Source organism: Rhinoraja longicauda, chromosome 5 (assembly GCF_053455715.1).
Source record: "Rhinoraja longicauda isolate Sanriku21f chromosome 5, sRhiLon1.1, whole genome shotgun sequence".
Lineage (NCBI taxonomy): Eukaryota > Metazoa > Chordata > Chondrichthyes > Rajiformes > Arhynchobatidae > Rhinoraja > Rhinoraja longicauda.
The window spans coordinates 43,090,284-43,114,834 of record NC_135957.1 but is presented as its reverse complement, the minus strand read 5'-3'; the positions used below and the strand labels follow the sequence as shown (position 1 = coordinate 43,114,834).

Here is a 24,551-nt window from a genome sequence, read left to right as displayed (position 1 = left end):
AATACTATTTTTTTCCAGAGAGGCTGGTCTATGATGTGAGGCAAAATGGCAGAAACATTGAAGGTGAGTATGTTAGAATTTAATTTAGAAAATGCTTTATATGTCAAATGTAAATCTACCCTAAAGCTAATTATTGTTATCTTCACTTTTGGCAGATATCTGCCTTGCCTGTGGAAGTCAAAATATTTCTCTTGAGCACCCACTTTTCATCGGAGGGATGTGCCAAAGTTGCAAGGTAAGAAGCACTCTTTTTTTCCCTTATGGTTTATGGTTTTTCTGGCAATGGTTTGGAACAGCAGTACTGCCAGTATGTGTCATTGTCAGTCTGATAACAATGTGAGCTGTCACCAGGTTCAACCCTTTCATATCAGGGTCTCTCAGGAAGGGGACAGCCTGATTTAAAAGTTTGATGGATCAGAAGAACTGGTTTCATTATTGATTTCCCCTATTTTTTGCGACCAGAAGCAGAGCAGAAATAGCATTAGGAAACTGTTCTTATTGTTGCCCAAGTACACCATTCCTCTTTCCTGTGTGCCTTTTACATTGGATATGGCTGCAGTTCTTCTTGTGAGTGGAACAGAACATCAGCTACATCTTGGAAAATTAATTATTGAGGCTTTTAAAAAAATAAATGGGCTGACAAGGTTAAACAAACTCAGCTGATTCTAACTTATAGGGATGGCTGAACATGAACTTTGGCCAGTTTGTTTTCTATTGTTAATCAAAATCAATGGAAAGGAAAATTAGGAAAGGAAAATGTATGTATCCCAAGTATTCAAAATGCCATTCTCAGTGTCTGCCAAAACAAACAATTGAATTCAGCCAAGTTTTCTCCTCAGTTCACTTCAATGGTAATCCATAAAAATACACAAATACAAGCTGGAAGTAAAGGTTGTGGGAAAGGAATATTTTTACTTTTGTTTAATCAACCTGCTCTCCACCCTCGGGAACCTCTAGTTGCAACTGTTCCACTATTAAGTTTTTTCTCTACATTGGATTTACTTCAGGTACATCTCTTTGTTTATTTATTTCAATATCTCTTGATTCAAATGCAGATATGTAACAACTCCAGTGAATATTTAATCTGCTATTTGTACTTAATATGTTAACTTATGTTTGTTGAAGTACAAATCTGTTGAAAATGATCCACTCAAATCTCATATTCATAAAACAAAGACAAAATGGATTTGAAGAGGATTGGAACACACAAATCAAAGACGAGGGAAACAACTAATGAAAACTAGCAGTGAATACATTCAAAGCAAATGATTCAACAGCTAGTCAGTATGCGCTATCAGTTAAAAAAAAAGTGAAAAAAAGGAGAAAGTAAGCTGGCAAAATTGCTCCAAATATTTTGTCCTTTAGGCTGCCATCTTAATTTCATGAATCTCAATGCATGCCATTGGGAATTATATCTGTAAGATATTAAAATAAGGCTGGGAATTTTCTTGGAGCTATTCTATCTCTGGCCACACAATTTCACAGACATTGTGATGAAAACCTCTTCAACATTTAAAAATGTGTTTCAGCCACTAATATCTTTAGCCGAATAACATTAGCAAATTGGGGCAGCTGCAATGGATTTTCAGGCAATTAGTAAAAGTCTTATAAAATAGTTATTTCTTTGTTTTCTTTGAGTATTTAAATGTGAAGGCTGAACATTGAGTTTATGCAGATTGTCATACCCAACACTGTTTGCTGAGGAAGTTTAGCTCCAAGTCTCAGCTTTCATTGATGTTTGCAGTTTCTAGAATTTTCAGTGTGATTGACATCAATCTGGCCATTCACCCTGTGGTTTTTTGTAGGCCCTGCACCCTCCAGTAGGAAATGACCAAGCTCCAGGGGAACAATTTACTGAACAGTGAAAGTAAGCAAAATTTTAGAGAGGTTGCTTAAGAACATAAGAAATAGGGGAAGGAGTGGGCCCTGTTGCCAAACAAAGCAAAGATAAGGCATGAATCGTTTCATTTTACCTGAGGTAATTTAGGTGACTTTATTAATGCACATTCCAACATATATTTGGGCTATGATCTGCATCCAACATGTTTGTCAAATCAAAACTTCAAGCAATGACATATGTTTTCATATTTTGTTTTGGTTGCATTTGCTGCTTGGTACTACAATAAGAAATCAAAATGTATTTTTATGAACAGGTAAAATTTATGGATTTTCCCATTGTTAAAATCTATAGCGAAATACTGATTTATTTATAATAACATTTCTAACATTTATAAAATTTATACTTGTCTTTGCAACTGAGGTAGATGTCAATGCATTTTGGGAGCACTAATGAGGCTAGGCCGCACACTATGAATGATAAAGTATTAGAGTATTGAAGAACTGGAGGCCCTCAGTACATTGATCATTGGAGTTGGCAATGCAGGTAGACAATATTGTTCAAAAGGCATACAGAATACTGTCTTCAATAATCGGGTTATTGAATAGAGATATAGTGAAGTTGTGTTCCAACTTTATGAAGCATTGGTCAGACCTCAGCTGGACTATTGCATGCAGTTCTGGTCACCAAGGTATAAGAGGGGTGTGACAGTGCTGGAGGGGGTTCAGAGGAGATTCATCAGGATATTGCTTGAAATGTGACAGTTCAGTTATGCAGAAAGATTGGAGAAGCTGGGTCTTTCCTTCCTGGAGCAGAGGAGGTTAAGAGTTGAAATAATGAGATATATAAAATTATGAGGTGTATTGATAGAGTAGTCTACAGGAAACTTTTTCCTGTATCGGAGGTAGATAAAACTAGAGGCCAGACGTTTAGGGTAAGGGGGAGAAGAGATTCAGAGGAATATGAGAGGAACCGTCCACATCTAGAGCGTGATAAATACCTTGAACACACTACTTGAAAGAGTGATTGAAGCTAGGCTCCTGACAGCATTTAACAAGTGTAATGATGAACACTTGAATTACGTTGGTAAGGAGGGTTATGGGTGATGGGGTGGTGGTGGGTGCCCTGTGGTTGGTGTGGGGGGCAAGATAGGTGAAATGGCTTGTTGGCATTCTGTACTGTTTTATGATTTTGTGAAAAGGCTTTGTTTAATTTTGTTAAGATTATTTGTCGAAGAGTTAAAAATTCTGATAAAAAGGTTTAAATTAATCATACCAGTTTTACAGCCTTCATATTAAAACTACACTTAATGGCAAACTACAGGATTATCTTTTGATATGTTTACTGAACAGATTCATTACATACAATAGTGATATCTATTCACATTCCTAAACAATCAAGAAAAATACTGACGTCGAAATTCACTGGCATTGAGCTTCTGTTTTACAGACAGAGATTTCCTGGAGTAAAATGGGCTTGTGTGGACTTATAGTACTTGATACATACCAAATAACAATAATTTGGGTGCAAAACCACTTTGCAGCATTGCAAGGTCAAATTCAGTCACACTTACCAAAGCTTCCTGGCATTGCTCACTCCGACACCAACCAGGTTTTCAACACGGTTTTTGCTCTGCAAATGTGATTTGAAGAGCCACACATACATGAACGTAATATCAGCACTCTTCTGCACAAACCCTGGAGGCTCCAGTTGATTCTAAAAAATATTCCCAATTGCTGATCTTTATAGACCCATCTTGACGTTTTTGAAGAGCAGTGTTCACACTGACTGAGGATTACTGAGATAATCACTACGGAAAAATGTAACCTTTCGTCACTTCAACCTCAGGTTTCCCAATGCTTGGGTTATCATTCAACATCACAACCTCAGGAACATTCTAAGTTGGGGGAGCTAATCTATGCCATTAAGTAAGAGTTTGCTGCTCACGAAAGTATTACTAGGTTACTGGTTCTCAATATCCAGGAGAATCAATTTCCCCTACATGGAGCACAGAGGTTGAGGCAGTGTGAGCCTGCCTGACACTTACCAGCACTGCTGACTTCTCCAGGGTTCAGATCATCGCAGCCTGTATTTGAGGGGCTCTTCTTCAGAACTCAGAATCCAGAATCGGGCGAGCTTCCACTCACTGTCCAGGTCATATCCCACCATGGGAGGAAGTTCATCCAGTTATTGCGAGGCATTCTTGGAGCATGCGTGAGCCCTTCATTCTATGGTAGCCACAGCTGCGTATCATCATTTGTGGGATAAAGGTGATTGCCTCTGTACTTGGCTTACCTGTGCCTTCCTTTGCTGCTGCTGATCACAGCTATAGTGAAAGCCACAGCAACAAAGGCGATCGGTAGAGACTGCCGCGGGTCCTCCCCGGTGTGAACAGTGTCCGTCTGCAGCGCCGGGGCAGCACCCTCCGCGACTCACCGGACAGGATTCCCAACCTCACAGTCCACTGTGAACTCTGGCAACAGAGCAACAGGAGAGCAAATCCCCAACCCAAGGCCTCCATCAAAACTCCAATGGAGTAGTGGGAAGCATCAGAGGAAGAGAAAGTAAAGGAGAACAAGGATGAAGAAGACAAGCACCCACAGCAAGGACAAATGGAAGATTCGAGCGCTGACAGCTTGAAAGCACAACACATTAGTGCTTAATTATCCACAGATTCTCCCACATACAATGTGTCACCTTTCCAACCCACTCGTAGACATCAGCCTTCATATGTCAAGAAGCATTCATTCTCCATCGGCAGCACAAGAATTAGCTGCTTAAAGATATTCTTTACCCACGTTACCTGACTGTGTATTGTATGCAATAAAACTATGATAGTCTGGCACCCTTGGTACTTCAGTGCCAAACCAGCACATTTTCCATATAATTGGATGTTACCCTTAATAATATTCGTCTTCTTTAATTTCACTTTTTTTGCATGTTACACAGAAGTATAATGACATTTCTAGTAAGCTCTGTGAGTGTAAAGCAAGCAGGTAATATACAAGAATTCTGGATCTGGATTCTGGAATATCCAAACTACCCACATTCCCAATCCCTGGATTCACGACCCTAGTCCTGGCTCTGGCCCAACATCTTGCTTGCCATCTAGTACCCCAGCCCTCACTGGGTTTTGGACCCTCATGTCTACTACACGCTCCTGGCGCCCGGCTCGCACTGGACTCATGATCGAACTAGATATCAGTCCATCAGCAATTCTGAACACTCTAATCTTGGATTATTGAAGTTTTCTTGTGGTTTCTATTATCTAAGTTGAAATCACCACAGCGACATACCAAACCTAACAAAAATGTACAGAAACTGCTCAAAATCAGACCAGCCTGGGTGTACTCATTCACTCTTCTTAATATCACTGTCTTTCATGGAACAGGGCTTTTAGACATTGCACATTTGAGGGCTGCAGTCAATGGGCTCAGAAACATCATCCATTCCTTCTCTCCAGAGATGCTGCCTGTCCTGTTGAATTGCTCCAGCATTTTGTGTCTATCTTCGGTGTAAACCAGCATCAGCATCCCTTCCTATGCATTCAGTAGATCTGTTAAATGGAAACAAATGAAGCCATAGATTTAAAAATATCATTACAGTTGAACAGGACATCTCTGTTGAACTAAAACACTGCAGAGTAATTCTAATCCTCCAATAGCAGATTATTTACTTTAATAATTGTATGGAACCATTTAATTTTATTTGCAACATCCTAAGACATTGAAAAGTTAGCCTTCCTTTCCATAACTGTGCTTGGTATGCTTGCATTTGAGAGCCAGCCACAGATGTCAGGTAAGGCAAATTATAGCTGAACAAGACTGCTTTTAAAAGGTGATTTCTTAATTGGGACCTTCAGTATGATCACATTGGTAATAATAACATCTCAACGTCTGACTGAAGAAGTAGTCCATAATGCTGCAATTGCCTGGGAATTAAGCTGATGGAGTGACACATTGACCTTTGATTCCAGGATTTGATCGTTAGAAACATAGTTCTAACAATTAGAGATCCGTTCATGCATACGCATTTTAAAATGGGACAAAATGAGTCTAAGCCATTATTTATTTTTCTCTTTATGCCTGTGTCTCAGGAGGATCCACTTACAAATTGATTTCACTCAAGCTATTCATCGATTTACAACTATACTTCCCTCCATAATGTTTGGGACAAAGACCCATCATTTATTTATTTGCCTCTGTACTCCACAATTTGAGATTTATAATAGAAAAAATCACATGTGGTTAAAGTGCACTTTGTCAGATTTTAATAAAGGCCATTTTTATACATTTTGGTTTCACCATGTAGAAATTACAGCTGTGTTTACACATAGTTCCCCCATTTCATAATGTTTGGGACACATGACTTCATGGGTGTTTGTAATTGCTCAGGAGTGTTTAAGGCAGGTATAAGAGAGCTCTCAGCACCTCATCTTTCCTCCAGTCTTTCCATCGCCTTTGGAAACTTTTATTGCTGTTTATCAACATGAGGACCAAAGTTGTGCCAATGAAAGTCAAAGAAGCCACTATGAGACTGAGAAATAAGAATAAAACTGTTAGAGACATCAGCCAAACCTCAGGCTTATTAAAATCAACTGTTTGGAACATCATTAAGAAGAAAGAGAGCACAGGTGAGCTGACTAATCGCAAAGGGACTGGCAGGCCAAGGAAGACTTCCACAGCTGATGACAGAAGAATTCTCTCCAGAATAAAGAAAAATCCCCAAACATCTGTCCGACAGATCAGAAATACTCTTCAGGGGTCAGGTGTGGATTTGTCAATGACCACTGTCCGCAGAAGACTTCATGAACAGAAATACAGAGGCTACCGTGCAAGATGCAAACCACTGGTTAGCCGCTAAAATAGGACGGCCAGGTTACAGTTTGCCAAGAAGTACTTAAAAGAGCAGCCACATTTCTGGCAAAAGGTCTCGTGGACAGATGAGACGAAGATTAACTTGTATCAGAGTGATGGCAAGAGCAAAGTATGGAGGTGAGGAACTGCCCAAGATCCAAAGCACACCACCTCATCTGTGAAACTCGGTGTAGGGGTTGTTATGGCCTGGGCATGTATGGCAGCTGAAGGAACTGGCTCATTTATCTTCATTGATGATACAACTGCTGATGGTAGTAGCATAATGAATTCTGAAGTGTATAGACACAGCCTATCTGCTCAAGTTCAAACAAATGCCTCAATCAAAACGCATTGGCCGGCAGTTCATTCTACAGCATTCAATGATCCCAAACATACTGCTAAAGCAGCAAAGGAGTTTTTCAAAGCTAAAAATGGTCAATTCTTGAGTGGCCAAGTCAATCACCCGATCTGAACTCAATTGAACATGCCTTTTATATGCTGAAGAGAAAACTGAAGGGGACTGGCCCCCAAAACAAGCATAAGCTAAAAGATGGCTGCTATAAAAGTCTTAAATCTTGCTGTTTTAGGCCTAACTCTAAATACTAGCTTTTGTTATCAGAACAAAGTAACCTTATGGAAAAAAAAGTCATGAATTGAATGCAGAATTGTTTGGCCCAATGTGAATTTGCTTGACCTGCCGCCTGAAATCTCTGATCCCCCAAGCTTTTTGCATCTAACAGTTAAATTCTCACTTTATTTTTTTGTTCACTTAAGAACAATTAAATTGTCTGGCCTGGAGTTTCTATTCGAGATGTAGTTGGTAATCCAGGCACAAATTCTATTTAAATTTATGGTATCACAAAATGCTGGAGTAACTCAGCAGGTCAGGCAGCATCTAGGAGAGAGGGAATGGGTGACATTTCGGGTCAAGACCCTTCTTCAGACTGATGTCGGGGGGGCGGGACAAAGAAAGGATATAGGTGGAGACAGGAAGACAGTGGGAGAACTGGGAAGGGGGAGGGGAAGAGAGGGACAGAGGAACTATCTAAAGTTGGAGGTCAATGTTCATACCACTGGGCTGTAAGCTGCCCAAGTGAAATATGAGGTGCTTTTCCTCCAATTTCCAGTGGGCTTCACTATGGCATTAGAGGAGGCCCATGACAGAAAGGTCAGACTGGGAGGGGGAGTTGAAGTGCTCAGCCACTGGGAGATCAGTTTGGTTAAAGTGGACTGAGCGAAGGTGTTGAGCGAAACGATCGCCGAGCCTGCGAGTTTGGTCTTTCCGATGTAGAGAAGTTGACATCTGGAGCAGCAGATGCAACAGATGAGGTTGGAGGAAGTGCAGGTGAACCTCCGTCTCACCTGGAAAGACTGTTTGGGTCCTTGGATGGAGTCGAGGGGGAAGGTAAAGGGATAGGTGTTGCATCTCCTGCGATTGCAGGGGAAAGTGCCTGGGGAGGGGGTGGTTTGGGTAGGAAGGGACAAGTGGACCAGGGAGTGATGGAGGGAACGTTCTCTGCGGAACGCGGTGGAAGGTGAGGACAAGGGGGATTCTGTCCTTGTTACGAATGGGGGGAGGGGGAGCAAGAACGGAGCTGCGGGATATAGAGGAGGCCCTAGTGAGAGCCTCATCTATAATGGAAGAGAGGATAAGAGCGGAGCTGCTGGATATAGAGGAGGCCCTCGTGAGAGCCTACACCATTTAATTCCTACACCATTTAAATTTATGTTGATTTAGCAAGGTTTTTCTTAAGTTTTGCTGAAATTAATTCACATTTTGCAAAGCTGTCTAGATTTAGGAACACATAGCAGCATTTTGAAAGTATTTTAAAATATTTATAAAGGTACATCTTCTTATATTTAACAAGTAATAGTGCAGGTTGATTAATTAACGTGGAGAGTTGTTTACTTCCAGAAAGAGATTGATTTTTCAACCTGTAAATGATCTTTAAATAATTGATAATTTCATTAATAACTGGTCAAAGCCAATTACTCTTCTATTGAGGTACTGTTACTAAATTGAACTGATAAATTGAGAAGCTTGTAAAACATGCTCACGGCATCAGAGTACATAAAAAACAGTCACTAAATTTAAAGAGCTGCATGCAATGTACAATTCCCTGCTGCCAGTAAAGTGAAATTTAATGCTTTAAATACAAGACCGTTATTGTTTCCAAATCATAGTCTATGGGCTAATGGGCCTCTATCAGCATTTGTAAGAGGACACGAGTATGGATCTTGTTTGTGTCCATGAAAAGCACTGCCAAAGATTATGTAGTGATTGTTGAATTTCCATCTGACATCGTGGTGAAAAGAGAAAATGACAGAAGGAGACAGAATGACAGAAGGAGAAACACAGTGGTTCCACGTTAATGTAGTCCTTTCAATGAATGAATTTAAAGAATACAAGTTGCCACAGCACGATAAGATAATGTAGCTCTCAAGAAGTGTTAAAAAAAGATGATGACCTACAGTTTTCAGACAATGGCCTCGGCTTCAACCTCCAATTAAGATTTGATCCAGCATTCAGCACAGACATCATTACTGATCTGTAATCTGTGTTTGGTTCAACATTACGTTCTCCAATTTTCAGATGGTGGGAATATGGATTATGCCAATGCTTTTACTATTAAAATGAAGTTAAGAACCATAATGAAAATTGTAACTCTAATCATTATTGGCATGGATATAAACTTCCTGGACGCGAAAAGCAAAGATATGGATTAGCACAAAATAAAATAAAATTATTTTTCATTTATGTACAATAAAAGAATGGAGACTGTTCTGAAGCAGGATGCATGCAGGTACATAGAAAGGCCAGGCCACGCCTATAATGCCTTAAAAGTCTTACATAAAAGGTTCCCATTTCTTGCAGCTCTTTTTCACGAAATATTTCTTGTTACAGGATGTTGACAGTGTACTTCTTGTTCTAAAAGAACACAGTCTCTAGTGTTGAGACCAGCCCCACAGGCAATCTGCTTGTAAAGTCAAGGGATAAGGAATAATTCATTGGGAGCTGGCACATGTGTGCATAAATTAATTTGGATGTTGTATTGTATCATATTATCCTGCAGAATTATCTTATATTAATTAGAGCATTAGCCTAATTAACATATATCTCACTGGGGAAATGCAGAAGTAGATTTTATCTTGTGTCAGTAACAACATACACATGCATCATTATAGTGGGTATTTTTAAGAACTGAGGAATAATTATGTGAGTGAAGCAAATGAACGATGTCTGTTGACAGAAGGAGGAAATATTTTCAAAATGTGTGGAATTCTGCAAATTCTCTTGGTGATGGATCACCACTTTATCTCTGCTTTATCCAATTTTGGATACAAATCCACTTTTTTTAGCCTCATTATACAAATGTAGGATAAGAGTTTACCTAAATTCAGGACAGTGCCATTTCCACTCATGTTGAGTTAAGACATTTCACAGGTTGTAACACATTCTAAATGTAGGCAAAGCTATCATAAGGGGAAAAAACCCTTTGAGGACTGTTGGGTACCTTCGACATGAGAATAAAAAGATTTTTATTGAAGATTTTGTTTGAGGAAGAATTTGACAAAGACCTGATGCATGCTTTCACACAGCTCTCCAAATTATCTTATGCTACTCAACAATTCATGTTCACATTAAGTGAAATACGATGGGCCCTATTTTCAAAGGTTTGCATTATTTGTTTGCGCAATGACTGCTCAGCTTGCAGAGATGCACTGCAGAACATTTGAGAAATTTTCATTTTGAAGATTTTTGGGACGTTTTTTTCCAAACTTGCACATCGTTGCACATGGATAGTTTTTAATCCTGTTGAATCAACAAATTATTACAGGGGAATAAATTGAAACAGAAGACAACGTCAGCCCTTCCAAACACCATCAACAGTTGGGAAGATGACCCCTCTGAGTGAGGTTATTTCTTGTGCATTGGTCTGTTTCCCAAGCCACAAACATATGCCTTGTCATTTGTAAAACAAATTCACTTTTTTTTATTTTAATGTATGTTTCTTGTCTCTGCAGGGCTTGCGACAAGCTAAAACTGGGGTAAGTCATGTTCACGCAAACCTGACAATTTGCGGCAGTTTATGGGATTCAAATGTCGCATCCTCAGTGCGATAATTTCACGGGAATCACCTCCAAAAACTGCGGAAAATCTTTGCAGAAGTTTTTTTGTGCATCTGCAATGCACTGTTCCCCAGAAAATGGGCAAAACAATTATTAAATCTTATGCAAGTGCAACTTGTGCAAAACAAACACTCTGCAAATAACCTTTCGGAACAGCAACAGGTTTGAAAATAGGGCCCGAAGTGCATACTGTGAAAGCTGCAAGGAACGGCAAGTACTCAAAGGGTTAATGGGGAATATGTTGGAGTGGGGGGAGGAAGTACTTAAATTTAAGATGACTTCCACTTCCCCACATCGGTGTGTGCCACACAGTATTGGGCTTACGACATGTGAAAACTGGCAATGAGTTCTGGGCATCTTCCATCATAATAGACAGATGTGGAAAGTAAGATGAAAGGGGGAAGGTACTTTATGTGTGTGAAATTCTTCCCCTCTTCATGTCTATCTTGCATCTGCTTGTCTCAAACTCTGAAACAATTATAGTGGATATTCTGATTACTTCTGAATAGTTTTTTTGCATTAGTTTCAAACCTATCACTGTGGGACACACATAAAAAAATATAACCCTTTCCACCACCACCATGGGCATATCCCTCTTAAGAGAATTATTATCTATTTTCAGTCCTCTTTTTTCCTTTCTCTAGGTCTTCGCCCACCATTTCCTGACTGAGAGGACGGGCTGGGAGCCTGTTTCAGGCCTCTACCAATGTCACTCTTTGAGTTGGCTTCTAGGATGTGCTTGAGGGCACCACAGGTTTACTTAACCTCCGATTGTCCCTCCCTGCTGGGAAGCACCTTGTCTCTACCTCAGATGCCCCAGCAGGTTAGCAGGCCAGAACCCATATCCTAAAGCTTTGTAAGTGGCATCTTGGTACATAAAAGCCACCAGGCTCTCCCAAGAGAATGCTAATATTTGGGCAATTATTTATAAATTGCAAATATAATTTAATGTTAATCAAAGCTTAATGTGGTGGACGATTTTTCAGAGGAATGAGTGAAGCCATTTGAAGGTATGCTGCTAGCACTGAGTGACACTGATGGTCCATGAGCCAACACCATTGCACTAGATCACAATGATTTTGAGGTGCACCGAAAGGTTAAAGAAAATGCAACTGATTCCATTGATTGTGAAATTCCTAATGGTGTTGTGGTTGTTTTCAGAACTGCTTCTTGGAATGTGCATACCAGTACGATGATGATGGTTACCAGTCCTACTGTACCATCTGCTGTGGGGGCAGGGAGGTACTCATGTGCGGAAACAATAATTGCTGCAGGTACGAGCCATTTAGTTATACAACTGGGAAAAGGAGAAGAAGAATGCAGATTTCAAAATCAATTTGTTGGACCCTGTTGCAAGGCAATGTTACATTTTATGGCACTGATTGGACCATATCCTTTGTGCTGTGTTCAGTTCTTGTTAGTGAGGCAGAGAATAAAATTGCTATGCAGAAGGATTAATAAAGATGGGACACTTTCCAAAGCTTGTGACAGATTACTCAGGAATATGTCATATCCTTGTGAGTACCATTATACTCACTGTTTGCCACAATTCTGTTTAAAAATGTCATATGAAAATCTGGAAATTTTACCCTACACATCCATATCCATAACAGTAGTGACCACCAAGAAACACCAGTAATTACCATCCTCCTTTCTGAACAGCAACTATTTACTTTGACTCTGTCTTCTGTTTGCCACTGACCCATTTATTCTGTAATTTAGCTTTAATTTTGTTAACCAACTTAACTAATGAAACTTTATCAAATCCCTTTACATGACCCTCTCTATAACCTCATCAAAAAGTTCAGATTAATCAAACACAATTTCTGCAAGTATTTATGTTTATTTTTCTTTGATTATTGTCTCCAAAAGCTTCACCATCACCAATCTTAAAACGATCAGCCTGCAGTTCCCTGGCACACCTCTGATTGAACAAAGGTGCTATGATTGCCATCTTTGAGTCCAGGAACTTCACAATGACTTTCCATAGCCATACATGATATATCCCATCTGGTCCAGATAACTTACTCACATCAAGAATATTCAGATATTCTAGCATCTCCTCTCTATGCGCTACATGCTCCATCTCTTCCACTGGCATTTTTTCCCAATCCTACTTGTCAGTTCAACAATACCAATCACAAGGATTTGAACTTCCAAAGATGTACTAATCCTGTTCAGGACAATCTTCAATGCCTCTATGTTGTCAGAATGTTAGTCTTGTAAAATACACAGTATTGTCTGAATAGTCATTGGTAAGATCAAAACTATAATCCCATCACACGCTCTGTGTCCTTCCCACCGACTTCCCCAGCCTTACTTCCTATTGTCCCACCTGAATTAGCTATTGACATTTCATTGGGCTGTGTTGTCCAGGTAGATTCATAGAGTAATGCAGCATGGGAGTGATTTGAACTCCCAATAAAACAAGGAGTTCATGATACTAAAAGTAGTGAACCATTATATAAGTCAGAGGAGCAGAATTAGGCCATTTGGCCCATTGACTACTCTGCCATTCAATCATTAATTCAACAACAATGTAAGAAATGCAGTTTACAGCCATTACTTGGTGCCATGCTGTTATGGTATATAGGCTCAACAGTGGGTTTTGGATTAATTGTACTGGAACCTTCACTGCTAAAACAGGAAAGTATGACATGATAGCATGAAATGAGAGTAACAGGTAAAATGGAATGTATCAGAGAGGAAAATTCAGTGCAGTGGCTTGTGATGGTTGTTTAATTTCTCTGTTTAAAAGGTAGCAGAGAATTTGTGTTTTGTGCAATGCGTTTTGTGTGATTACAGCACTCAGTAGTTTGCAGATTATCGTTCATTATTTTCTGGCCAGAATCTTTGCTGAAAATACTTTATTAATTCTCAAGACTCAAGGCTAATATGTGTGAAGATGCATTGTGATCTGCAACAATCACTAAACAGCAGAAATTTTTCATTTTTCATTTCTTGCTCATTTAGTTATTACAATTCAGTCTTGACATTTTGAATTGGCGTACCTACAGTTTTTTATTTCAATTGTTTTGGGTTTGTTCTTAAAACCTAAGAAAGTCTTTGGAAGTTTTTGCTGAAAGTCTTGGCATAGAAGGTTTCTTGACCCACCACATCTGCGGGGTCCACAATTCTGGTCACTTTGTCTTGTAGTGATGATATCTGTTTTCTGTTGTATGCAGATGCTTCTGTGTGGAGTGTGTGGACCTGCTGGTTGGACCAGGAGCTGCACAAGCAGCAATTAAAGAAGACCCCTGGAACTGTTACATGTGTAATCACAAAGAGATATTTGGACTGCTAAGACGGAGGGATGATTGGCCAATACGGCTCCAACAATTTTTTGCTAATAACCACGACCAAGAATTTGTAAGTTTTTTTAATATGTGTCTTGAAACACTGCCAACATGTTGTATAACTGAGGTTGATGAAATATTTGAAGGATGGGATGAGGTAGAAAGGAAAATAATTGAATACATTTTTTGATATATTTTTTTTTTAAAGCAATTGTGGAGTGAATAGGACAGACAGTTTAGGGTTGGGACCCTTCTTTTTTTTTGCTCAAAATGTTGTTTGTATGTTTGTTTCATATGCATCTCTCTCTCTCTTGATGCCGTAGTTCCATTATTTTATTTTGCTTTCTGCACTTGTTCAAACATTCAAATAAATATTCGCCCTGGCACTTCCTTGTTCAGGCATTTACTAACTTTATAATTTCTTCAGTCTAATTGTGCAGGAGATTCGTGTTGGATTTTATGTCTTAACATAAGTCCAAGGTGCTTTGTAATAGACATTCAATTATCTGATTACTTTGCAAATGGAGAATTTTCAGTGCACAAGCTTATTTTGCAGATACAGTGCCCTCCATAATGTTTGGGACAAAGACCCATCATTTATTGATTTGCCTCTGTACTCCACAATTTGAGATTTGTTGGTGGGCTTCTTCTGCATTTTAAGGATGCTGAGAGACCATAAACCCTTCCCCAGCTAAGCGGCTGAATGCGACAGGCTGACATTTCACATTTCTATCTAATTTGCTTGATTTGTATGTTCAAAGGTAATTAAGCTGTATATTGGGGATATCAGCTAAAATCCAGTGATTGTGATATGATTCATATAAACCAGGTCACTTACTCCCTGACACATATAAGAACCTGAGTAGCAACTCAGAGTGGTGGATATCTGGAATGAGCTGCCAGAGGAGGTACAGTAGTTGAGGCAGGTACTATAACAGCATTTAAAAACATTTGGACATGTATATGGTAGGAAAGATGCAATGGGATATAGGCCAAACAGGCAAATGGGACTAGCTTAGATGGGGCATCTTGATCGACATGGATGAGTTGGGCTAAAGGGACTGCTTTTGTACTGAGTTACTTCAGCATCAGTAGAAAGAATGCCAATTGTTCACATTTTATCAAGAAATTAACTCATCGATGGGGAATCCACTGGCATAGCCCAATGGATTTTTCTGAAGTACCTTGATGAATTCCAGAATTCTATGAATATTTATATCTTTACATTTTTAGGACCTACCAAAGTTGTACGCGCCCATTGCTGCAGAGAAGAGAAAACCTGTCCGAGTACTGTCGCTTTTTGATGGCATTGCCACAGGTAGAGTATGCAGCCAAGTGCTAACATTGAGTATTTCTAAAAATAAATTTTGATAAGTACTAATCTTTTATTTTTGTATGATCTCTAATTCTGCAAGATATTTGTTTTGAGTAGAACACACAATCCTATCCATCCATTTCAAATGTTTCAAGCTTCTACATGAAAGATATCTAAAATCGTTACAATTGGAACTGCTGTTTTACTTCTCCTAGTTTGCAACCTCAACAGATAAATTCCACAATACCCTCATTCACTTGCTGAACTTGTCTCGTTGCTTTCTTTCAGCAGCAATTTACTCTCCTTTAGTGATCATGTAATTATTAATTTTGCTAGTTGCCTGTTAATCAGAGACCTATTTATTAAATGGAATTCATTGGAAAACCATTGAATCAGAATATTAAATGAATACCAGAGATTAACCAAAGGAAGAGTTACAACAGCAACTCTCACATCAATGTTTGTTAATTTTGTCCATCATACTTCGGTCCTGGGTTAAAACCTGATGCAGTGAATTCCTCATTAAACACAGACATTTCCCAACCCAGAACTGCCTCACCTTGAAAGATTATTCCACTGAAAGCACTTTCTCAATGGATGCCAGACTGGTTCACATCCTCAAATAAACCAAACAAAATTTCAGAATATGGTGATGATCAGAACAAATCTGTGTAAGAAAATAACTGCAGATGCTGGTACAAATCGAAGGTATTTATTTCACAAAATGCTGGAGTAACTCAGCAGGTCAGGCAGCATGCTGCCTGACCTGCTGAGTTACTCCAGCATTGTGTGAAATAAATCAGAACAAATCTTATTATTAATTTCATTTTTTCAGATGCTGTAGATTCAGATTGAATTTTACGTAACATTTGATCTTCCGTTCTGAATATTGCAATGAATAACGTAGAATTTTAAACGGATTCTCAGTGCAACAAGTCACAACAGCAGAGAACATTATTGCTGTGAGAAACTCATAATAATTCTTACATTGTGGACCAATAGGTTAATTATGATCTTCCTCAACTATAATAAAAGCCAAAACACTCTTCATCCATTTGTTCAGTGTACCTTAAAATGAGCATTAAGGAAACTAGCCTGAGGAAAGTTTGTTCATATTTGATAGGAAAAGGTAACATAATACTTTTAAAAAAATACATGACTGCTTCTATCATTGCCAACTCATCATGCTTTTTGTTCAAAGCAGAAATGTTCCCAAACAACTTTGCAAAATAATAGCAAGCATAAATGGAAGAACATTTTCAACATCTATATAGTCCATGTCTAGAATCCTACATATGGTTCTAGTCAACACACCCCAGAGGGAATACATTATGATCAGGGTTGTCAATTAATCACTATTAACTTCCCAATCACATGCTCAATTACTCTGAGGCAGCATGTGTTCAGGCACATCACAAGCTTTGACAGACTCTTCCCTCCTGCAGTGCCTGGTCCGCTATGCTGCATCTCATGCAGATCTAGCCATCAGTTGGCAGCTGGAAAACAAAAGAGGGGAGATGATTCCAACAGCACTAGCGACAAGTGCAGTGATCTGCTGCAGGGATTGACTTAGTCCAGCTGTACAATGCTAATATTTGGTCACACCTTATAAATCTTGAAATACATTAAAAGTAAAGTATGTACCAACTGGAAAATAGTATTTACTATCTGGGCTGTTACGAACCATTATGGCAAGGTCCTCTTTATCTCTTGCACTGCAAAGCTCACACAAATATTGCATAATTATTTAACAGTGGGATCAAAATAATGATCAGTTGTAGGGTTTAGTTTAGTCTCATGATTAATTGCAGTTTGTTTCAAGCATTTAATAACTCTAACTAAAATAGATTATCCTTGGAAGGATTGCAGTGTAAATTTGCTGTTATGTTACTGGAATCCCAAGGGATTGAATATAAAGTGAGATTTGGTGTTTGCATGAGTTTGGAAAGATCAATGAGAATAGAGATAAATTACTTCCAACGTTGTGTAAGTGTAGGATAAGCTGACATTCAAAGCCAAAGCAGAGGGTTTTATTTTAGTTAGGAAACAATTATTCATGCAGTGTTTGGAAACATAGAATTCTTTAACACAAAAAAAACAATAGATAAACAATTAATTGGGGATATTAGGCTTTTGTTGGAAAAGTTCTTAACTGAATGTGGACACAGGCAAGGTGAATAGAGGCATTTTACAATTTGACCATCATCTCAATGGATGGTGAGTTAGGCATGAGAACCCATCTTGTCCAACTTGTAGTTTCTCGTTCCAAACAATAGAGCAATTCCGCAACATTTTTTGTTGGACTCTGGTGTAGGACTTCAACCGAATCAGAGACAAGAGTTCATTCATGATACCTGATACAATTTAGCATAATGTAACTCAAGTCTCGTCAAACAGTTTTCCTTTCCCTGTTATTAGGCTATTTGTTACATGTATATTTGTTTTTATTAATGTTCACCATATTTCTCAGGAGTCCCCACTCCCAAAATTTGAGGACAATTCCACCCTAAAAGAAAGGAGACAGAAAGCGTTCAACTCACTTTCTTACTACGAGTTTTGTTTTTGTTTTTGTCCAAAAATGCTGATGAAAGACATTTCAGATACTCCTCTGAGGATTTGGTGGGAACCTTTTAAGCTGCTTCAGAAACATCCTAGTGCAGCATGTAAGGACACTACAGTCATTTAGATCTATGTTGGAGTGAGAAAAAATCCCAAGGGATCTCTCTTGAACATTATTCAACAGCCACTGCTTTAAATACCTATACATGGACTGCGGCTGAAGCTAGATTTGATGGAGAACTGTAACCATTTAGTATTTGATACCTTCAAACCAAATTTCTGCAATGTTATACTCTTCTTCTTAGAAGATCATTACTTCATTTCCTAAGGCCAATGGTATAATTTGCCTTGCTTTTTAACCTTTAAAGTATTGCAACACACGCTCTGCTGTGATTTGCTTCCTTAACCTAGTTGCTTACACAGTTTCACATCCTTTTGGATTGGCTGTCTAAGTAGCTCATACAGATGGGGCAGGATTTTACTCAAATAGTTGACAGACCCCAGAAGGCAGCAACCATCAGGTTCAGTGGCTCCTTCACTGCCTTCTGGATCAATCTTAAGGTTATCCCTGGTGATCCAAGGAGCCGATGAGGAAGACTACCTTCATTTTCAAGATCCATTTTTGCTCAATCATTAACAGTTCTTAAAGTGTACAATAGCCAGGCGTAAATTAATTTATTGACATTAATTTCCCCATAAACATAATATGACCTGCACCACAGGATTTGCATGAGAAACACATATTTAGTTTTACTTATCCTTATATTTCCCAGACATTTACAGGATCTGTTCATGACACCGTTGCATATTCCTTTCGTTCTCTCCTGGCTTCTCCACTTTTTCATTGAAAACTATGTGCAGAAATTATATAAAAGCGTAAATATATATATTCAACATTTCTCATGATAATACTATATTTTGATTGATTTTTCTTTTTTGCTTTATTTGCTGACTTTTTTTCATGTTATAAGAGGGGCATTAAATGCTAAAATTGCCCAAAGCCTATGTCCCATGAATAAAGAAAACAAATTTACAATTAAGTTGTATGAAAATTGCAACTGCATGTAGCATAAGAGTATTTGTTAAAGCTGTGGTTCAGTTCAATTTTTGTTCTACTTTTTTTTAAATTTCCAGTAAAATATTATGAAAAATTGCTGAAGAATATTCACTCAGAATGAGCACATTAGGTTGTTTTACTAATAATTCTAGGTTGATATTGCACAATCGGCCTGAGCCGAAATGAAAAGCTTTGTGTAACAATATAATCATGCTGGATCCTTTACATTTTAAAATTGCTAAATGAATAGTGATGATCTCAACAAGAGGAGCTGATCTTCTTTGTGCTCAGTTTCTGTAATTTGTATGGAACCAATTCTAATCCAATGTTATGAATCCCCGCTGCTGAATATGTACGTTATCGATATTTGATTAACAATTCAAGCATCGGAAACTACTAATCATTCATATTTGTTTCCCAGACGTATAAGTTTGAATTTGAAAATCGAGATTTGTTGATTTTTTAAATAAAATTCTTATAATTATTTATCCAGGCAGCAGAGATTTGGCTTTTGCCTGAAGCAGATGTCTAATCAGGGATCTTAAAGTGATCAAATTATAATCAAGATAAAATAATTTTTCAATTTAATATTTCAGTTCCCAAAAAATAGGTGCCAGGTGTGCTTTGTAAAAATTGATGAGTGAGTCAAAAACGTGCTTGTCATAGTGTGCACAGAGCATTATTTTAACATCATTTCTCAATGAAAAATGGGTTAAGTTGTAGCTGTACCTTTTCATTCTTTTTCGGTTAACCTAAATATATATATATCTATTTACAGGGCTGCTAGTTCTGAGGGATCTGGGGATACAAGTGGAACGTTACATTGCATCTGAAGTCTGTGATGATTCCATCACAGTGGGTATGGTCCGACACCAGGGGAAGATCATGTATGTGGGAGATGTTCGAAATGTTACTCGCAAACATGTACGTGAATACCTTTGAATATTGATTCCATGCAACTGTATCTGGAAGTAAATTTTCTTGTACACCGGTATTTGCTTAAAAAAGAATTAGATTTGGTTTTGCAAGTATTTTCAAATATGATTTAAATATCTGATGCAGATTGCAGCTTCAATATTCTTTGAATGCTTTTTTATCTGAAGCAAAATTTAATGCTGAGGCAAAGAATAAGGCAGGTGACGCCAAATGTTGGGCCAAAATCAACGATACTTGGTTTTAAAAAGATTTGTAGAATAGGCAAAAGAGTTTTAAAAAATCAATTTCGGAGTTCAGTGCTGAGGTAGAAATATGTAAGCTGTGAAGTTAATTTACACATTTAAAGGAAACATGATGTCTACAAATTCAAATCAAGTAAATTAATAATGTTGCTTGTGCTTTGTGGTTTGATAAAAGATTTAACTGATAATTCAACTTAAATGATTTTGAAATAGGATGAACACCATGTAAATTATTTAGATGCTCCAAATCCAAATCAAAAATAATTCAATTGTCTGAATTGGATATTTTTGGATTTCAGATTTGATTTGAAGCTCAAACATTAGCAAGATGCTCAAGAGAGAAAAGGATTTAGGATAAATGATTATTTAATATAATTTCTTCAATTAACTGCACTCCCTGGCTTGGTGATTAGATGCCTTAATTAATAGACAATAGACAATAGACAATAGGTGCAGGAGTAGGCCATTCAGCCCTTCGAGCCAGCACCGCCATTCAATGCGATCATGGCTGATCACTCTCAATCAGTACCCCGTTCCTGCCTTCTCCCCATACCCCCTCACTCCGCTATCCTTAAGAGCTCTATCCAGCTCTCTCTTGAAAGCATCCAACGAACTGGAGGCAGAGAATTCCACACCTTCACCACTCTCTGACTGAAAAAGTTCTTCCTCATCTCCGTTCTAAATGGCCTACCCCTTATTCTTAAACTGTGGCCCCTTGTTCTGGACTCCCCCAACATTGGGAACATGTTTCCTGCCTCTAATGTGTCCAATCCCCTAATTATCTTATATGTTTCAATAAGATCCCCCCTCATCCTTCTAAATTCCAGTGTATACAAGCCTAATTGCTCCAGCCAATTCTCGAGTAATTGGTTTAAGAAACTTTAAAGTGAATTGAAATAATTCTGATTATCTATGGCAGGTGACTGACAGCTCAATGCAAATCAGTAAATTCGAGTTTACAAAAACCTGGACGAGAGTTCGGTATCATCCTCAGCATACGCCTTAATTATACAAAGCATAGTTCAGAGTAGGAGGTAAAACTAGATAAAAACTGATCATCTGTTTGTGGTGCTGAAAAACACTTTGCAGACTCACACTACTTCGTTTTAAAAGAAAACCAAATCTCCACCGGCATGGACATATGGTGCTTGGACATGTAGTCAGCCATGTAGCCAGATTAGTATTTGGATTTGGTGAGTTCAAAAGTTGATTTTGAAGCATGCTGTACGGTCCATTTGGCTTTTAACATGATGTTTGATTCACCATATTGAAACCATACAAATAAAATGCACAGCTGTGCCCACCAGATATGTCTAGAAATGTCAAACGATGCAAATGCCACAATGCCAGCACTGGCATTTTAGACCAGTACTCCAGTTAAAGCTTTTGTAACCTGAGCTGCTGCACTAGTGATTAACAGCAGGAAGGAACCCCCTTCTCTCCATCCCCTCCCAAAACACTCACACATAAAAGTGCCACTTGTAGGGAACATCCATAACTTTCATTCCATCTCTTCTTGTGGTTTCACATATTTGTGCTGATTCGGTGCTTTCAAAAGTTTGTCAGAAGGCAGAGTATGGCAGAAGAAGGACTCCACAGGATGTGTGCTCAGAAGAGCCGTTGCTACAACCTCAGAGCAGGAAGAGGCCCCCATTCCTAGTGACTCACAAGGTGATTGTGGCTGTGAACCTTGTGCATCAGACTCCTCACACTGAAACTGGTGATATGGACAATGTATCTCCATTTTCTTTCCACTGATAACTTGAAAACTGATTGAAAGAAAAATGACAGTGAGAGGAAACAAAACAAGCAAGCAGTTTTGCATAGATTTCTGGACTCCCTCAGATTTAGAATCAGTATAGATTCCCTCAGGATGTGTGCTTCATAGAAATGTGGTATCCATAAGAAAATCATTTTATAATCTACAACTAATTGCACATGAAGTGAGTAGAAGGTAGTTGGAGCCAAATGGACAATGGTTGCCAGCGCTCACAGGGAACAGCAACAGGGACAAATCGCCTGCTCTACGCTAAATTCAAAGTGGATAAAAAATGTATTTGTGAAAACGTTGCCTGGGTGACCTTTCTGACACTATATTGAGTAGCAAATTAGAAGACCTGGTAGCATCTGCAGCAGCTACTGAAAATATCCTGAGGTGAGGAAGTTGGGTTGATCTGATCTTATCCTCCAGATTGAGAGCTGTCCAGTCATAGGACTGGGTTATAGGTCTTCACACAACACTTCACAACCCTCAGTGATAATAGCCCTGGAAAACGTGAGCCCATTGATGTATTGTTCATTTCAGAGAGCTAGGTGGGATGTAGTATTTCTAAGGACTGTATATAAATTGCCATCTGGTGGATGCGCACAACATTACCTCCTGACCCAAGGTTCCCGACCCACCCTACTTGACCATCAATTTCTGTAAAGTTGCCTCCAGTAATGAACTCCTGGCGGCAGAGTCATAACCAAGCTCCTCTCATCAGGTGCACACTGGAAACGATGAGTACCTTCTGATCCATTTTACAGATTAAAATATCCGTTCCTGTTTTTGTAACATTTTTATCCTTTCAATATTTGGAGTGGTTTGCTGTGAACAGTATATAGCCAAGTAATCCCAAGCCACTCCTGATCTTCTACCTTGAATTACTTGTAAGCACTTCCTCCTCACTCGGTAAACTTTTTCCCTCCCCTCCAGTGGACCCTGGCACTGGAAAGCAGCTTCAGATATATGTAACTAAATTTAAAACTTGTCTCTCACAGCAACTCTCCCTTGGACCTCACTACCCCTCTCCATCGGTGTAGCCAGGGCCCCATTACTCCTCTAAGCTAAACACTAAAACTCAAGAGTACCTCGATCAGCGAGTACGGATCTCCACCCTCCCTGATGCTCCAGCACTGCTATCAAAGTCCTAGTCCTTATGACTAACCCTTTCTCCCCACTCCCCTTTAATCTCCACTTCCAGAAACAATAAATAGGACTTAAGATTTAGCTGAGATGGAGACCCACACACTCTCCAGTGCAAATCGTCTGAATAATGGTGTTAGAGCATGTCTGGTGTGCAAAGCTGTTGCAATTACATATGAGCAATGCTTCTGCCCATTGGAATTTTACAGCAGCGGACCATCAAAAAAAAAATCATTCGCTTAGCGTGTATCAACTATTATCCATGACTTTCCAAGTGATGAAGAATTTCCAGTTGACCATATCTAAGCACCTTAGGTTGTATTAATATTCATATCATAAGAATTGATTTGTACAGGTGTCTGGGGTGATGGGGAGAAAGCAGGAGAATGGGGTTAGGAGGGAAAGATAGATCAACCAGAGTAGACTTGATGGGCCGAATGGCCTAATTCTGCTCCTATCACATGACGTTAAGAGCACAGATTTTATTTGTGTTATCTTTCCAGAAAATCTCAATACATACAAAAATAAAAGCATGATCAAAAAATCATTGATGTGGTACTAGAATGGAACAGCTCAGTTTGCAAAGCTTTCACCAGTTTATTAGTGTTATTTAATAAAAGCACAATAATTATGGCTGGAAATTGTTTTTTTTTTCTCCTTCAGCTATTGGAGTGGGGTCCATTTGACCTGGTGATCGGTGGAAGTCCCTGCAATGATCTATCCATTGTGAATCCTGCCAGAAAGGGACTGTATGGTGAGTAACCTTGATTATTGGCAGTTGTTCACCTCATTCACCTCACTTCAATTAGCCCAACTATTTGAATTATTCATTATTTCATGACTTCCGTTTCCTCCTTAGCTTGGCAAATGACTTGATTAACTCATTGAATCAACTAAATTTTGCTTCAAAATATTACTTGGGTTAAAGATTTCATGTTCCAGTCTGATGTGGATTTTAATTGTTTAAGGAGAACGAGCAATAGTTCATCCAAAGGTGCCAATTGCAAGCTGATCTGAATGTATCAGAGATGTTATGTTGCCAATGCAAGTCATGTTGATTTTGCACATCAAGGAAGAAAATTTATGCTGATTTTTTTCAAAATATTCAAAAATTAGAATTAGCTATTTACCTTATTAAATTTAGTTAGGTTATCGAGGAGTTCATCAGTTTTCTTGTTGGGGCATATTCCAAAACTCATATCTTTTTTCGTATCAGATTTTCTTGCATAAGTTGTAGCATAATTCATAACATTCACCAAAATGGCAAAGTCAGCTGCATGCACATAGTGCAGGTTTGTGTCATAGAATCATAAGTCATATAGCACGGAAACAGGCCATTCAGCCCTGGTCGTCCATGCTGACCAAGATGCCCCATCTAAACTACTCCATCCGTAAATGCTGCTGTTTCTGCTGA

The 24,551-nt window shown here is 38.7% G+C and overlaps 1 protein-coding gene across 9 annotated transcripts in view; it reads left to right on the top strand.

The window, feature by feature from the left end:
* Positions 1-24,551, top strand: part of dnmt3aa (DNA (cytosine-5-)-methyltransferase 3 alpha a) — a 361,546-nt gene that overhangs the window by 291,122 nt on the left and 45,873 nt on the right. For 7 of the 9 annotated variants that reach the window (XM_078399368.1, XM_078399367.1, XM_078399364.1 and 4 more), the window contains 8 exons: positions 19-63; positions 156-235; positions 10,720-10,743; positions 11,986-12,098; positions 14,010-14,193; positions 15,354-15,438; positions 19,830-19,975; positions 23,801-23,891. In XM_078399368.1, coding sequence (XP_078255494.1) covers positions 19-63; positions 156-235; positions 10,720-10,743; positions 11,986-12,098; positions 14,010-14,193; positions 15,354-15,438; positions 19,830-19,975; positions 23,801-23,891 — 768 coding nt within the window. The remainder of the gene's footprint in view (positions 1-18; positions 64-155; positions 236-10,719; positions 10,744-11,985; positions 12,099-14,009; positions 14,194-15,353; positions 15,439-19,829; positions 19,976-23,800; positions 23,892-24,551) is intronic. The other 2 variants (XM_078399366.1, XM_078399365.1) reach the window with 1 other exon arrangement.